Raw genomic sequence first — 18,288 nt, forward strand, 5'->3', positions numbered from 1 at the left:
AAATAAGTGTTAACTACAGACATTTCTATCCACTTATCAAAATCCACCACCATCTGTCCTTCTAAGTTATTTCCTTAACACCAAACCTGCCCATCACCTCCTCATCACCTCTGTTCCCCTCACCAACATTCCCGTTGAAGTCTGCTCCAATCACTACTCTCTCCCCTCTGTGAATACTCTCCATCACCTCATCAAACTCTCTCCAGAATCTCTCCTTTTCTTCTAACTCACAGCCTACTTGTGGAGCATAACCACTGATGACATTCAACATCATGCCTTCAATTTCTAACTTTAAACTGATTACCCGGTCTGACACTCTTTTCACCTCTAAAACATTCCTGTCTTGTCCTGCACTGTTTGCACCTGGTTGCACAGTTGCACTTTACAGTATGTGGCTAGGACTGCTTAATTAAGTCCTATCCATGTCTTTGTTTTATGTAGCACGATCCAGGAGAAACGTTGTCTCATTTCGCTGTGTACTGCAACAGCTATATATGGTTGAAATGACAATAAAAGCTTCTTGACTTGACTTGACTTGACTTGACAATCTTATCCTTTAGGATCATTTTACAACATTTCTCTTCCTATCCACATCATAATAAAACAGTTTGTATCTCCCTCCAATACTATGTACTTTGCTCCCCTTAGACCTGGTCTCCTGCATACACAGTATATCTACCTTTCTTCTCTCCATCATGTCCGCCAGCTCTCTACCTTTCCCTGTAATTGTACCAACATTAAGAGTTCTTATTCTCAGACCTATATTCCTGCCTTTCCTCTTTTCTCTCTGTCTATGAACCCTTCTCCCTCCTTTTCTTCCTCGACCAACAGTAGTCCAATTTCTGCCGGCATCCTGTAGTACAACAGTGCCGGTGGCGGTTGTTGTTAACCCGGGCCTTGATGGAAATCCCACTGACGATTCACATGTTTAAATTTGGCAGGTTTTACACTGGATGCCATTCCTAAACTAGCAAGTGTTATTTTGTCATAAAATATGCAAAAGAAGTCTAAACCGGGGTTTTGTTTATGTAGTGATCTTCTTTAATATGCATATTCATTGTGTCTGGGTATTTGTCTGTTGTAAAAAATCTAGGTGCATCTGGTACTTTTTCAGTAGCCTACAGAAAGTTATTGTGCAGTCTAGAAAAATTATGGGAAATTTTCTGTGATTTTAAAAATAAACAGGAATCTGATCTTTTTTAGTTGTGTAATAAGCTATGAGCTTAAAGGGGAAGATGCCTACCACAGATTCAATAAGAAGGCTGTAAATTCTGTCTGTTAACTGGGAAGTTCTGCTATGCCTGTGTTCTTTTCAGGCATGTACCTCAACTCTGTCAGGACCTGTTTTTACGTGAGTGTGTGTTAAGTAGGTTTCCGCTTTTTTGTAGCAGTTTCTGATGTAGAAATTGAGAGAGTGAAATAAGCTGAAACTTTAGAGACTTTTATTTATCACACGCTTTATCACCAGCTTTTTTTGCTCCTTTCATCTCTGCAATCTTCTGGATTATTGTGTTTTGACTTTGGCTTGTTTTAAGTTTTAACCCTTTCCCACTTTGAGTCCTGTTTATTACAAACACTTTGTGACTATTAATCTAACCACATCACACCAGCATGTCACTAGTTCTTTTCCCATAACACCACGTCCTGTTGGACTTTATTCCTTATTGAATACAAAACCGTACTCTGAGTCATGTAGGAAAGTTGTATAAAACATTTATTTATGAAATAATACATTTGTTACATATTTAGACATTTTATATTTTGTAAATATTTTGTGATGCTGCCAAGCTACCTACATTCTAACTATGCTGAGTAAACTATATTTACACACACACACACACACACACACACACACACACACACACACACACACACACACACACACACACACACACACACACAGTGTTTACATCATATGTCAGTCACCTTTCTGGGATGTTTAATGAATAATCAGGACCAAGCTTCTGAGTTCACTAACAATTATTCCAAAATAATTATTATTCAAATTTTTGTGATGTCATAATATTTAATTTCATAATAATAATTTGTGCATCTACGCTTCTTACATACTTTTTAGTTTTATCATTCATACCGCTTTCTTTTTGTAAGAACACAAGGCTTGGATTTAGGTGGAGACATACCATGTGACCAAACTGAAGGTAGTGAAGGTAGTGAACTCATATCTGAACCTGACATGAAGACGAGCAGAAGAAATGACTGACAGTGTCACACATGGAGAGAATAAAGAATAAAGAAAAAAATTAGTAAAGCATGCAAATAGACCTGTTTTTACACAGACCAATCTAAGCTCAGTTGCAGAACAGCTCAAACTGTCAGGCTTAAAAAAAAACACATAATATGTGTAATCAATGATTAAGTAGCTAAAGAAATCCCCCCCCCCATTATTTTTTTTTAAAAGACGCTTCCTAATTGTGTAGTCATGAATAAGTGCTATAAATTGTTATACTTAACAGAAATGCTACATAATTGTTCTCAGGTGGTACATAAATGCTGGATATGGGGATGATGTGGAAGTGTTTAGTGAAAGAATCCAGGGACAGATGTGTGTACATTTTAATTACTCAGCACCGGTTGCTCATTTGTTGGGTTTCTGTGCTAGTAATCAACTCAAATCCCAAGATTAAAAAAGATCTATAGTAGGGCACATGAACAAATTTGCTAAGTTGTGTGACTGAGTTTGAATTAGGTGACATGCACATAGACATAATGCACAAATTCATGAATTCATGCTCAGTTCACCAGAGCTAATGTAACTCATTGCTAGTTGGCATCAATTGTGATGTATTTAGGAGCTGGAATTTAATGAAGAGCATCCATGTTTAAATAGGTTTCACCTTCCCGGTCATGAGGGAAATATTCAAAAGTTTCCTTGTACACAATATAGACACGATTACAAGTTGCTTTGGAGATTAGAGTTTGTTTGAGCTGCTGAGAATTACGAATATTGTTAATGTTTCCTGAGTTGGTTGTGGATTTATTGGATTGAGTTATGTAGGAAGACCACAAAGGCAGATTTAAGAGATTTAAGCCTCTGCTTTGTTCTTAGAGTGATCTGTATGAGTAAGACTTTCACCAGTTTCCTCTTCCTCAGGTACCTGCAGATAAAACAAAACATCAAATGAATAAAAAATAACAAGAGAATAATGATGCACAATCCTGTAGTGTTAATAGATTTATCCTGTTCCTACTATTTAGAAGGAAATATCCGAGTCCATCAGTTTTCTGTAGCTCTTATCCTACACAGGGTCACTGGGAACCTGGAGTCTATCTCAGTGGACTCGGGCCACAAGGTGGGGGACTCGCTGGATGGGGTGCCAACCCATCACTAGCATAATTACACACACTCACACACTATGGACAATTTAGTGATGCCACTCAACATACAGTGCATGTCTTTGAACTTGGGAGGAAATTGGAGTATCCAGAGGAAACCACTGAAGCCCCAGAACATACTGTACAGCATGCAGGGAGGAGGTGTGAACTGAACCTCCAACACCAGTGGTGGTCTATCATGTGTTTGTGCTGATAATTAATCTGGAAAAATTCTGATTTCTTGCTATTCTATTTCTTTCTTCTGATTTGAAGTGTTTCTTTGTATTCATCCATCCATACCTTTTTAGTAACCATTTTGTCCAGGTCAGAGTGGCAGTAGATTGGGAGCTCTAGGTGTGAGGTGTGTGTACATCCTACACACACATTCATACACTTATTCAAAATTAGGGTCAATTTAGAGCAGCCAATCCACCTAGCAGCTTGGTTTCTTTGTATGTAGGAGATAACCTGAGAATCCAAAGGAAACCTATATGGTTTCAGGAACCACAAAATCTTTTTTATTCACATTTACCAAGACCAGTCAGTTTTCTAGGTTCTCACCTCCCAGTAGAGAGCATCATCAAAGCAGTTCTGATCAGGTGGTTGTCCCAAAAATGGCAGCTTCAGTATAAGACCTGTAGCAAAAAATCAATTCAAGCACATTATTTGTACAACTACGTACTGTATATGCTAACAGTACATCAATGAAAGTGGTGATAAACCTCCACCTCCAGTTTAGTGCAATGTAAACTGCATGGCATACAATTACGATAATGTTGTGACACTAATAATGGGATGTGATAGCCTAGTGGTTAAGGTGTTGGACTACTTAATGGATGATCATGAGTTCAAATCCAAGGTTCACCAAGCCTTCACTGCTGGGCCCCTGAGCAAGGCCCTTAGCTCTCAATTGCTCAGTTTTATAAATTGAAATAAAAAATGTAGGTCACTCTGGATAATGCTGTTTGCTAAATATAATAATCGTAGTAATAATCTTTTATAAAGTTTCAGATGAAATCTCACAGATTGGAACTATGTTATTACCCAAAATAGTTCAGATGCTACTATGACTACTGTTTTTAGTTCTGCTGTCATTAACAGTATCACACACAGAATCACTTATGTTAACAAGGCTGCAACATGGTGAAGTGAAGCAGTGATTATTTAGAAATGTGTATAAGCTTTTCAGTCATATTAGATACATTAGCCTTACAACTCCAGCGCAAAACTTGTTGTAGACTGTAAACATCATGTAAACTACATTTGGGGTGTAGGGAAGGTGGATACTTTACTATTTTGTCTCTTTTAACACAACATGTGCTGATATGTAAATTGTAAAATATAATAGCTTTTAAATGCTATTTGTGTTGAGTGTAAGTTCATATCCTTTCAATACTACTTTCAATGTAAAGTATAAAAATGTGAGAAGTTACAGACATATTCTATGTTTTCTTCACTACTTTAGCTATTTAGATTTTTTTTAAATGGTGATTATGAAGGCAGGTAAAATTGTGTAAATCTGTGTGTACACACCTGTGATGGCTCCTCCAACGAGGGCGAAACCAAGAGATGAACCTAAAGCAGCAGCCTGAAAGCCAGCACTAAAGCTAAAGACAGGAAATAAAAAGATATATACATAATGAGAGAGAGAGAGAGAGAGGACAATTCTTACATTCTCACAGTCCCAAAAATATTTAGCTGTCTGTAATCATGTTGCTATTAATCAATTACATTCATTGCACCTGTTAGGTTACATTCACACAGTGACTCACAGTGACTCACAGTGACAAAGCTACCAGAGACCGTTCATTTTCAATGAGAGCTGGAGACTTGAAAAAGAAATCAAGTAAAACTTGCGCTTGTAAGTTTTATATACAAATAGTCTCCTCCAAAATGGTTCATTTTAGCAGCTAGAACACTGATCTGGAATCCGGACTATGATCTGGACTCATTAGCAAATATTCTCTGCCTGTCTGACAGTTTTTGGTTTCCAAGTTTACTGTTTGTTTCTTATTCTCATAAATCATTCCCTCTTAATTTCTTTCACTTCTGCCACCTCTACAATGGAAGTTTAGTTTACTGATTGTCCTGTTAGTGTTGCTCTAGAACAGTGCTGTAAAATAGACCGGGGCCCGTATTCATGAAAATTCTTAATGCAAAGAGTTGCTCCTAGTGACATAATTCTAAGACAGTTCTTAGAAATGTGGGCTTTTTCCTTAAAAGAAACCCTTATAAGGCCAAAAAGTGATAAAAGTAGTGAGGAGTACTTTTAAGAGGCTTAAGAATTTCTTTAACAGAGGAGAAAATGGCCCAAAATGTGTAGAGGAACAAGAAGTATGTTGCATACAATATTTAATAATGATAGTGAGCTAATAAGATGCTACAGATTAGATCATGTAGTGAGTATATTTCTGACCAATTATATTAGAGATAACATCTTCGATATATGTTGTACTGTGTCAGAGATGTTTACATTTACATTTACATTATATTTATACCATACAGATGTTAGCGCATCTCTAATTTGATCGGTCATGAACCTAAACCCTACACGATATAGCCTCAAATATCTTAACATAGAGACCAACTGAAGGCTTATAATAAACCATAATTTAAAAGCACTGCTTTTTTATTTTGAACAACCAATCACCACATGGCATCAGGACACCCTAGGTCGGAGGTCGATGATCGACTTTGTGGTTGTTTCATCTGACCTCCGGCCGTATGTCTTGGACACTCGGGTAAAGAGAGGGGCGGAGCTGTCAACTGATCATTACCTGGTGGTGAGTTGGATCCGATGGCCGGGGAGGAAGTTGGACAGACTTGGCAGACCCAAACGTACTGTGAGGGTCCGCTGGGAACGTTTGGCAGAGTCTCCGGTCAGAGAGATCTTCAACTCCCACCTCCGGCAGAGCTTCAACCCCGAGGGAGGGAACCCCGAGATCCCGAGGGAGGTTGGAGACATTGAGTCTGAGTGGACCATGTTCTTCACCTCCATTGTCGACGCGGCTGCGCGGAGCTGTGGCCGTAAGGTCTCCGGTGCCTGTCGTGGCGGCAATCCCCGAACCCGGTGGTGGACACCGGAAGTAAGGGATGCCGTCAAGCTGAAGAAGGAGTCCTATCGAGCCTGGTTGGCTCGGGGGACTCCGGAGGCAGCTGATAGGTACCGGAGGGCCAAGCGAGCTTCAGCCCGGGTGGTTGCAGAGGCAAAAACTCGGGTCTGGGAGGAGTTCGGTGAGGCCATGGAGAAGGACTATCGGTTGGCCTCGAAGAAATTCTGGCAAACCGTCCGGCACCTCAGGAAGGGGAAGCAGTGCCCTGCTCACACTGTTTACAGTGAGAGCGGGAATCTGCTGACTTCGACTGGGGACATTCTCGAACGGTGGAAGGAGTACTTCGAGGATCTCCTCAACCCCACCGACATGTCTTCCACTGAGGAAGCAGAGGCGGAGGGCTCAGTTGAGGACTCATCGATCCCCCAAGCTGAGGTCACTGAGGTGGTTGAGAAGCTCCTCAGTGGCAAGGCACCGGGGGTGGATGAGATCCGCCCTGAGTACCTCAAGTCTCTGGATGTTGTGGGGCTGTCTTGGTTGACACGCCTCTGCAACATCGCGTGGCGGCTGGGGACAGTGCCTCTGGACTGGCAGACTGGGGTGGTGGTCCCTCTATTTAAGAAGGGGGACTGGAGGGTGTGTTCCAACTACAGGGGGATCACACTCCTCAGCCTCCCCGGAAAAGTCTATGCCAGGGTACTGGAGAGGAGAATTCGGCCGATAGTCGAACCTCGGATTCAGGAGGAACAATGCTGGTTTCGTCCCGGTCGTGGAACACTGGACCATCTCTATACCCTCACCAGGTTGCTGGAGGGTTCATGGGAGTTTGCCCAACCAGTCCACATGTGCTTTGTGGATCTGGAGAAGGCATTCGACTGTGTCCCTCGTGGTGATCTGTGGGGGGTGCTCTGGGAGTATGGGGTCCGGGGCCCTCTGCTAAGGGCTGTCCGGTCCCTGTATGACAGGAGCAGGAGTTTGGTTCGCATTGCCGGCAGTATGTCAGACTTGTTCCCGGTGCATGTTGGACTCCGGCAGGGCTGCCCTTTGTCACCGGTCCTGTTCATTATTTATATGGACAGGATTTCTAGGCGCAGTTGGGGGCCGGAGGGAGTCCGGTTTGGGGACCACGGGATTTCGTCTCTGCTTTTTGCAGATGATGTTGTCCTGTTGGCGTCTTCAAATCAGGACCTTCAGTATGCACTGGGATGGTTTGCAGCCGAGTGTGAAGCGGCAGGGATGAGAATCAGCACCTCCAAGTCCGAGGCCATGGTTCTCAGCCGGAAAAGGGTGGCTTGTCCCCTTCAGGTTGGTGGACAGCTCCTGCCTCAAGTGGAGGAGTTTAAGTATCTTGGGGTCTTGTTCACGAGTGAGGGAAGGATGGAGCGGGAGATCGACAGGCGGATCGGTGTATCTTCTGCAGTGATGCGGTCGATATACCGGTCTGTTGTGGTGAAGAAAGCTGAGTCTACTCTATTTACCAGTCGATCTACGTTCCTACTCTCACCTATGGTCATGAGCTTTGGGTCATGACCGAAAGGACAAGATCCCGGATACAGGCGGCCGAAATGAGTTTCCTCCGCAGGATGGCTGGGTGCTCCCTTAGAGATAGGGTGAGGAGCTCGGTCACTCGGGAGGAGCTCAGAGTAGAGCCGCTGCTCCTCCACATCGAGAGGAGTCAGCTGAGGTGGCTTGGGCATCTGTTCCGGATGCCTCCTGGACGCCTCCCTGGGGAGGTGTTCCGGGCATGTCCAACCGGGAGGAGGCCCCGGGGAAGACCTAGGACACGCTGGAGGGGCTATGTCTCTCGGCTGGCCTGGGAACGCCTCGGTATTCCCCCGGAGGAGCTGGAGGAAGTGTCTGGGGAGAGGGAAGTCTGGGTGTCCCTGCTCAGACTGCTGCCCCCGTGACCCGGCCCCGGATAAGCGGTAGAAGATGGATGGACAACCAATCACAGTCTTCAAAAGAGTGTGTCATACCTATACACGGGGTCAGCTCCACCTCCTCTCTAAGATAAAAGTTGTTTCCTTGCTCAGAGTTAAGATAAGATAGAAACTTTTAAGCTAAATTAGGAGCTCTCTGAGATAATTCTTAGAGTCTTTATGAATACAGGCCCTGAGCTTACAGTATGTGACCAGAAGGGAATAAAATGAGCCTGGTGAAAACATTCACTCATTTGAATGGGAAAGAACACTGGACTAGGCAGAAGTTTCACATTGGTCAAGAAACAAGAAGAGAAACAAAAGTCAAAATGTTGAACTGGTAATAATTCATTAGTGGTCAGTATGATATCTCCAGCAATTCCTATGCCATTTTCTTTCTTAGAACTGTTTAATTTCCTTATTGTTTGGAAAACAGTGTGTGTTTCTGTGCCAGTCTTACTCATTTTTCTTGCCTAGGCCTGCTGCTACGATACCAGCCAGACCACCCAAAATCCCAGGCATGCCATGAAGGTTATGCACTCCACATGTATCTTGAATTCCCAAGTGTGATGCAAGGAAGGGCTACAGATAAAGAAACAGGGGAATAACAAACATGAGTATGTCAATAAATCAAACTAGCAATAAATACAGTTCTGATGTGGACAACTGAATGTTTTATGTTTTACTACAGTTTCCCATGGACTAATATGTGACACTCATTAAATATTCAGCTGTTGTTCAGACAGGGCGAAGCATGTATGTGTATTCAGGTGCTTACACTGAGGAATTTAAAACCAAGAGTAGAGATGATTCCAGCAATGAGGCCGATCAACATGGCTCCAAACGGACCGATGCTCATATCAGCACACGTTCCCACGGCAACTCCACCAGCCAGAGTTGCATTCTGGATGTGAACCTGTGAAAGAAAACTAGCATATTAATATACATATATATTATATATTATATACATCTCATTATATCTTATAGCTCTTTTTTAAAGAGTAATATCCACTGTGATGTGTGGAAATACAATTTAACACATAAATGTTATACATTCATGAAAATTTCAGAGATTTTGTGAGTTTGCATTGATTTTTCTATAATTTTCTTCTTTAAAATAATTATGCTTAAATATTCTCTAGTTAAACTGTTAGGGACTGCGGAATGCTAATCCCAGACCCACCTCCTTCTAAACATCGTTTAAGCTAAACATCTAACTGTCAAAATGACAAGGTCAGTGGTCAATATCAATGCATAGATTTATACTCCTGACAATACAGAAACTTATATCTTGATTAGGTTTTCATTTACTAAATCAAATCACCCAAATAACCAGATTTCTGCTTTGTCTCACCATGTCCAGTTTGCCTTTCTTCTCCACCAGGCTGGAGGTAGCGTAGGCAGCGAGCGCACAGGCAGCCAGAGAGAAATAAGTATTAATGATGGCAGTGAGCTGTGCATCTCCAGGTTCAGCAATAGCAGAGTTAAAACTTGGCCAGAACATCCACAGATATACAGTACCTATAGACAGGAACAAATACAACACATTGACATGATTTATTCTAGTAGAACTGTTTTGCTGATTGATGAATGAAAGAATAAATGAATTATTACATAACAGTAGGCAGGAATCACAAAATGCTATCTATCTATCTATCTATCTATCTATCTATCTATCTATCTATCTATCTATCTATCTATCTATCTATCTATCATGATGTAAATAATGAATATACAGATATGTACAGTATGTAATATGAATGATGAATATTTAATAAAACATTTCTGACAGGATTGATCTCCTCCATGATAACCCCACAAATATCTGCAGTGCACTACAACTTCCTGTGTTTGACGAAGATAAAAATAAATCTAAATCATATGCTATGGACTTCAACAGTCATCAGATCTCAACCAACTGGGTGACATGTTATTCAAATTACCCACTACCATCAACAAAACACAAACTGAGGGAATATCTTCTGGAAAATGATGTTCATCCCATAATTACAGCTGCAGAAACATAGAATTAATGCCATGGTGCAGTGGTGCCATTTTTCTTTCCTTTAACGTGTCAATGATATGATTGTAGCTATAAATACATAACATGCAATACATTATACAGTGTGGCATTTTCATATTTAATTGCAAATTCATGTATGAATAAATATATTCATGGAAATAACTTAGAAACATTGCTCTAGAATTTTAGATGTCAATTTCAACATTTATATAATACAATTTTTTATAACATTATTGTAGTATGACATAAATCGGATGCTGTAATGTGAATATAGTCATGCACTGGTTGTGAAGCACTAATTGTGTCTGTGTAAGCATATTATGTAGATGTACCAATCATTGCGAACATATCAGAGTGATAAACAGATCCCTCGTTGTTATGACCATTGCGAAGACCTGGGCGATAAAGCATACGCGCAACAGCAAGACCAAAGTAAGCTCCAAACGCATGGATGGTCATGGAAGCACCAATGTCTGATGCCTGAAAACAAAGAAACATTTATACATGAATCTAAGCTTTTGTACCTCAACAACACTGTATATAATGTCTTTCTTAATTATAAAGAATAAAAAGTATTGAAATTAAGCTACTATTAAACTACTGCTAATACATTAAAAAATTATACCCAGTTCAATTTCAATGAATGTGAACATGGTTTCTTGATGAACACCCAAAAATGTCTCAAGATAAAAATTATATTTCTTGGATTTAGACAAATTTTGCTAATATTTCTTGTTGTTAACTATATACAAAAAAGTTCTAGAGATATTAAGCTTATTTCAAGATACAGTTATAGTTCAAGTTTAAAATAAAATACAAGAGTCAGATAATAAAAAATGCTTGACATATAATTATAATAATTAATAATAATTTGTTTCCCGCTATGGAAAAGTCATGCATTTTATCTGAGAGGAATCCTTCTTTAACACATCTTCCCAATACACCTTTCTTTCTTCTTGTAGACGAGTAAAGTTACTGTACATATACTGCAAAGTGATCCTGGAGATGCCATCAAACGTCACGTGAAAGTATAATAATTATTAATTCGTACCCCCAGGAATTCAACCACAATGTGTTCATTAATGCAGAATGTGGTGATTTCTAGCAGGGTCATGATGAGCAGCTGCACTGGACTTGTCTTCCCCAAAACTGCACCGAATGAGATGAGCACTGTCGCTGTGCTGAAATCGGCATTAATCATGCTGGAGGGAAAATAGAAGGTAGGAAAGTGAAGGAACATTTAATTCAGTTTATTGTTAGTTACTTTAATTATACAATATAACATCAATGCACCATTCATCTATCCATCCATCCATCCATCCCATACAGTACATCTATATACATACATAAACCATATGCACTGATTTCAGTACAGCCTTAAAAGCACTGGTGCTGTTGCCCCAATAGATTTTTTAAATTTGTAAAACACATGTCAAAGTATTTATTCTGAAACCATTGCAACTTTTCCCCCTCATAATATTATATAATGCCATTGCCATATAATGACTTGTATTTTTATATCTTTGATTTAATATCTTTTATATGTTTGGTTTAAACAGTAGCCTAAAATTCTGTTATAAGGTGTCATAAATTTTATATAAAACACATAGAACCTGATCCTAACTGCATCAACTACACTTCAAATATACTTCAAACAGGAAGGAAGATGTTGAAGAACCTTATTTGGATAATTTCAATTCAGTTCCTTTGTTGGAGACAATGATAATTCAATACTAATTCTACAAACATTCACTCACTCTATCTTGAGATATTAATCTAAGGAGGATACTGGATGTATAGGTACACAGAGAACCCCAAAATCTAATTCTTTTACTCCAGAGAAGCAAAATAAATCTAAAGTTTGACACCCTTCCTATACAAAAATCGTAAAACAATTTACCTAGAGATTGAAACCCTAATTTTTCCATCCTCCATGTGCCAGATATTCTGCAGCAGTAAACCCCACTGAAGGCCAAAGGCAGCAAGCAGCAGGTTGATGCCCACGCTGCTGAAGCCGTACCGCTTCAGGAAGGTCATGAGGAAACCAAAACCGATGAAGATCATCACATGCACATCCTGAAACACTTAAATGTACAGAACATAAAGCAGATTAAAGAGCTGCCATAGTGCTCAGTCTAGACATGGCCAAAATTAGCAAAACATATTAAATAATAAACATAGAAATATTTAAAAAAGTAAAGATATACCATGCTGATAGATAGACTCTAACTATGAGAAAGATTGAGTGGTGTAATAAAATCAGTTAGTTTAGGTGTGTGCACACTTACAGTACTGTAGGCAACCAGGCTATTTAAACTTTTTTCCCCTTAAAATTTTCTGATTGTTCTTCACTTAATTTTACATTGAGGGTGGAAAAAAAATTCTAACTTGATCTATCTTGGTTTAATATTTTTCCATTACATAATCCTTCTATTTTGACAGGAATGTATAGACTTTTTTTTTTATATCTGTTGTACACAGATGCCACGTTTCCTATGAAAACCTTTCAACCCTTCCATTTGCTTTCTACTGGAGGAAGCCATTAAACTCTGCACGTAATCAGAGTCTGTGCTTTAGGTAGCACATCTGGTAAATCTATCCAGGATCAATCAGCTCAGAGCTTTCATGTCACATTTTAAGGTCAACAGTCAGATCGCAGTGGATGAGTGGAAATAACTTGTACACTTTTGGGTGTTGTCTGTTTGTTTGTTTTGCTCATATTCCTGTATATGTCTTTATAAGCTTGGGTATTGTATGCTAAGCTTGTTTTCCTGCTGTTTTGTTAATATTTATTTACAAAATGTAGTCAATCGTAATGAGTGTTGGTGATATCTGAAACTATTACTACGAGACATTTTAGTTAAAGAAATAGTTTGGCAAAAATTGTTATAGAATTTTCCACTTGCCTCAAATGAAGTCAATGAGCTTAGATATTTTTGCTGATTGATGCTACTTCTAGTTTAGTTTAGACTTACAATTTATCATCAGACAAAGCATAAGCCTTTGCTTATGGTATCTAATCTTGCAATATCTAATCAATATCTAGCTGTTTCATTCAAACTTTTTACATTCAGATTTTTGCACCTTTGCCAATATACAATATGCACAGTCTAAATTTGCGTGTGTGAGTGTGTGTGTGTGTGATGCCCTGTGGTGGTCTATCATCCCATTTTGGGTGTATTCCCATTGTTACCAGGATAGGCTCTTGAGCCACCGCACCCCTGACCAGGATATTGAAAATGAATGAATGTGAGCATGTACTGTAGTACTGTGGAGCTGCAAAGACTGCCCCTTGTGGATCCATGGCATTTTCAAAATAATAGCTCAGGGATGTTTACGCTAAGATAGAGGCACAGACTAAACAGGAAATGTTTAAAAAATGTTTAAAAAAAAGACGGCTTCACAAATGGCAGAAATCTTATCATAAAAAAAGTTAGGAAAGAAGAGATCTCTTTAGGATGGTACCACCCTGAAGAACTATCCAAACTGGTCAGTCTGATGAACAGTAACTAATACAAGTACTGAACCCAATCCAATGACTTAATGGATATGGTTTACTTGGGCGTATTGTCTAAAGTTGCTGTACTTCACAGGGGCATCTGAGTTGCTATATTCATTTACGTCATGCTTCATTTAGATTTCCAGATCTCCAGTTTCTTTCATGTTTACATTTACATTTGCAGCATTTGCCAGATGCTAGCGTGACTTGCTTACAAAGACTGACTCGCTTTGTAGTATCCATGAAAAACCTATCCTCAAGAAGGTAACCAAATCTCAGCACACTGGATAGCTTCTGCACTCATAAGGCAAAATTCAGGCTCATTTTTATTTATTCATGCAGTTGGCCAGAAGATCAATCATCACCTATGATGGCTAGTAAATGAGAGGTTTGGAGCTATTGAAATGTAACTGCTATAAAAACATTCATCTGGTATCACTTATACAGCCAAATACAAAAACGGGGTGCATGATGTGGATGTAGGATGTATCCACATTGGTAGGATGTATCCACATTTTTAATAAGTAGAAGACAATTATATCTCTGTAATTTATGATAGCTGAGATTAGGTCATGCATCATGTTTTTATATGGGTGTATAAAGGGGTCAATAGTTTCATCCATCCAAAAACAGGCAATCCTGAAAACAGGTAATGTGCTCCAACATGGATTACATTAGGATCACTGAGTGTGGATAAAACTGGCAATAAAGGCTTAGCATGGGACTCAGTATAAGTAAGAATTTCAGTATAATTCAAACTTTGCAAATCTTTCATTTGCTCTCTATAATACAACTCTTGATACAAATCTCAAAGGCTTGTTGCCAAATAGGAAGAAGGTTTCTTTTTAATGCCACTGACTCTGTAGAGCAGCTCAATTACTTTCTATCAGCACTAATTTGCTGCATGATGACAAAGCTTATCCTTGTTTGGGTGTGTGCTTTTTGAAAGCCGCATTCCTCGGTTTGTTTTTATTTCTTTGAAACTGTAATCATGGTCCATTTGACCTCGGTCCAAAGAGATTTATCTGTAAGATTTTCCCAGTATGCTAAAACATCTGTGTGCCCCCCCCACACACACACACACACCACACACACACACACACACACACAATTGGATTCTTCACTTTTCTTCACTTCATTCTTTTTACAATGGAGGAAACAAGCTAATCTTCTGGTTTCACACAATGTTAATGACTGATGAGAAAATTCGTCATGGATTAGTGCGTTCATTTTAATTACATTTTTTTTTTTTTTTTTTTTTTTGCAAAACTGCAATAATCTACTTGAACATATTACCACATGTTCTTATTTTATATTATATCATATATTATATTTGATTTTACATCATTTTAGTTAGGTTCTATTCTAAGAGTTTTGAAATTCTCATGAAATCTATAAGATCATATTTTGCTAATGTGAGATATATAATGATGACTTTACTACAGAAATGGGAAAGTTATGGTGTTCAGATGTGACATGGAAGATAATCTCACCCCCTCACACCCTTCCCTCCCTTAAAGCTGTAACTGCATAGCAAAGATAAAAAACAACTCCAACGGCCCAATTTATAGCTGGTCAGGAAGCACATCGAATTTGACATTAAATTACGCATTAAATTATTATATTTTTCTAGAATTTTTTTCTTTCCCATTTTGTATCCTCTCTTTCTCTCTCTCCCTTATCTTTCTTTCTTTCTTTCTTTCTTTCTTTCTTTCTTTTGTCTACTTATTATATTTCTCTGTCTCTTATTCTGGTTCTGTCTTTTGTCTTCTTTAAATAATTTTTTCTATTTTTCTCTTTTTCCCAGTTAGCAAAACAATGTTTAAATGTTTAAACAATGTTGTTTCGGGGCATGTGGTAGCTTAGTGGGTAAAGTGTTGGGCTATCAATCGGAAGGTTGTGAGTTCAATCCCAGGTCCACCAAACTGCAACTGTTGGGCCCCTGAGCAAGGCCCTTAACCCTCAATTGCTCAGTTGTATAAAAATGAGATAATGTGAGTCATAAACCTCCAACGATGTGTATTATGGTGGTCAAATTAGGAGGACATACCATAAGTACATGAATTATGTACTAATATCATATGTACATAATTATCTTTTATGTATTTTCCCGCCTGACAGAGAGGGAATGCAGCTTCTCCTATTTCTTGCGTGCATGCATTGGACTTGCGTGTGTTCCACAGTGTACATCTCCATTAAATCATCATCTCTCCATCTGCTCTTAACCATTGACCTGCACTTGACCCTCAATGACTGCACACTTTTACAGCTTGAATATCGCACTGCTGATGCACACAGACTTTATTTGGCTTGCTGAATCCCACAGAAAGAATTCATTGCTTTATACCTATTATATTAATATAATTATTATTATTTAAGTGTCGTTTAAAGACAGTCACATTTAGACCACATTACACAGTAGTGTATATGACATATGAATAAATACAGATTTTTATGATAAACACACTTTCACTTCACTTTTTATTTCTCTGACTTATAGTTTTTTTCAGTTTCTCTCTCCTTCCACCGAAACCACCACCCCACCTCCCACGAAACACACACAAACACACATAATGGAGAAGGTTATTAAAATAGAGCATTTTTTCTAATAAGGTAATTAAACTGTTAGTGTTGGTTAAAGTTATTTATTATAAATACACTCACCAATCTATTTCTCCAAAATACCATACATTTTTGTCTCTCATCAACAGTAAAGTGCTTCCAATAACATATTACTTTTTTTTTTTACAGTCTGTTAACTTGTTATTTGAATTTTAATGAACTTATCTTGACTTCAGTTTACAGACATTATCTTGACTTCAGTTTACAGGCAAAGATATAAGCCATAAAGGCAATACAATGTATATTCATACTAAAACTTATCATCTATGTGTTGACTTAATGCCTTATTCAGTGCCTGTTACATTATCATTTTCAGGAATGTAACAGAAATTCAATATCATACACTGAATTTGTATCTATTATATTCTATATTAAGATATGTGATAATCTGTATATTTATCTATCTATAGATAAATGTAACAATCTTTCAGATACAGTACGCATGGATACTTACTAGGGTAGAGAGCCACTTGGTTTACCACATCAGAACTATTTTTAGTGCCATGATGTCCTGAAGAACTTTCAGATGTAACATCGTACACCACAAACACTGCATACAGGATGATGGTGATGATCTCCAGCAACAAGGCCACAATTGGAAACTTCAGCTTCATGTTGGTTGAATACGCTGGCATGGTTCAACACTATCACTCCTGCTTAACACTTCCTCACTATCTGCAGTATGTGTATGTGTTGTGAGAGGGCCTCACAGTGATGTCTGGGTTTAAATTGGCTGCAGGTTTGAGGATGTCCAATGACAGACGCTAGAAAGAAAAGGCTAATGGTCACACCTCCCACTGAAGTCTGCCTATAAAAAAATAACTAAACAAGGAGTGTCCTTTGCTGCACAGGAAAACACATTAGCAGATTTGAGAGAATATTGCTACTGAAGAAAACACAGTTCAACACTTAATTTTCTTTAAGTGAAATATTACTAAAGAAAAAGTAATGATGAAACAAAAAGAAACAGAGGATTATATACTTCAACTAATTAGCAAATGAATGTGTCTGTGTGTGTGTGTGTGTGTGTGTGTGTGTGTGTGTGTGTGTGTGTGTGTTTGAATCATGCTTCACCCTTTCATTTCTGTCTTGTGATTGACAACAAGTGTGCTGTTAGCTGGATACTGGGACCAGCCAAAAGGTTTGAGTTTACACTCATTCCACTAACACTTATCCTAATTAAACTTTTTGTACTGTTTCTTATGTTCTGTAAAGCTACTTTGAGGCATTGTCCATTGACAAAAGTGCTATACAAATACATTTGAAATGAAATAAACTGAACTGATCCTTCTTTCCTATATTTAGCCTCAACCTGAATCTAAAGCTTCTGTATAAAAGGAACAACAGTGCAGTGATGTGACTTTAAGGCTCATTACTGTTTACAAATGGAATTAAATTTGGATTTGTATCAATATGTTGGGTAATTCCTTCCTAAATTCTACACAGGACTGGTAAGTAGGTACAAGAAAAGTTTGGTTGTTTTTCTTAATGGCCCTGATAATCTAAAAAGAAATAAAGATACAGTATTGCTACTGTAAAATGGTGTATGTTAATGTAGGTTAAATAAGACAGATTAGGACCCATTCATGCAGAAATCCTGTTAGGTTACATTCATGCAGAAATCCTGATAGGTTCACAGGGTTCAACCAACTGGAGTATTATGGCAAGTTTCCACTATGTGGAACATCATGTAAATAATGTGACATAGTGTCGTTAGCTTTCGCAAATTACATCCATGTGTTTTCATGTTTTTACAAACAGCTAATAGTGGAACTGAAGTGCAATTGTAGAAAGGTTTTGTATGTAATTCTAGAGGTCTTACATTTTCCCTGGTGTGGG

The 18,288-nt window shown here is 38.6% G+C and overlaps 1 protein-coding gene across 1 annotated transcript; it reads right to left on the reverse strand.

Annotated features, from left to right (window-relative positions):
* Positions 1-1,696: 1,696 nt before the first annotated feature.
* On the reverse strand, positions 1,697-17,165 carry rhag (Rh associated glycoprotein). The gene is made up of 10 exons (XM_060866336.1): positions 16,904-17,165; positions 12,229-12,412; positions 11,380-11,530; positions 10,661-10,808; positions 9,660-9,826; positions 9,084-9,221; positions 8,766-8,887; positions 4,867-4,940; positions 3,895-3,968; positions 1,697-3,116 (listed from the first exon to the last, which is right to left on the reverse strand). Exons 1-10 carry the CDS (start codon positions 17,082-17,084, stop codon positions 3,045-3,047), a joined length of 1,311 nt encoding a protein of 436 aa, XP_060722319.1. The 5' UTR covers positions 17,085-17,165; the 3' UTR covers positions 1,697-3,044.
* Between the last annotated feature and the right edge of the window lie 1,123 nt (positions 17,166-18,288).

The sequence above is a fragment of the Tachysurus vachellii genome, chromosome 3 (genome assembly GCF_030014155.1).
Source record: "Tachysurus vachellii isolate PV-2020 chromosome 3, HZAU_Pvac_v1, whole genome shotgun sequence".
Classification (NCBI taxonomy): domain Eukaryota; kingdom Metazoa; phylum Chordata; class Actinopteri; order Siluriformes; family Bagridae; genus Tachysurus; species Tachysurus vachellii.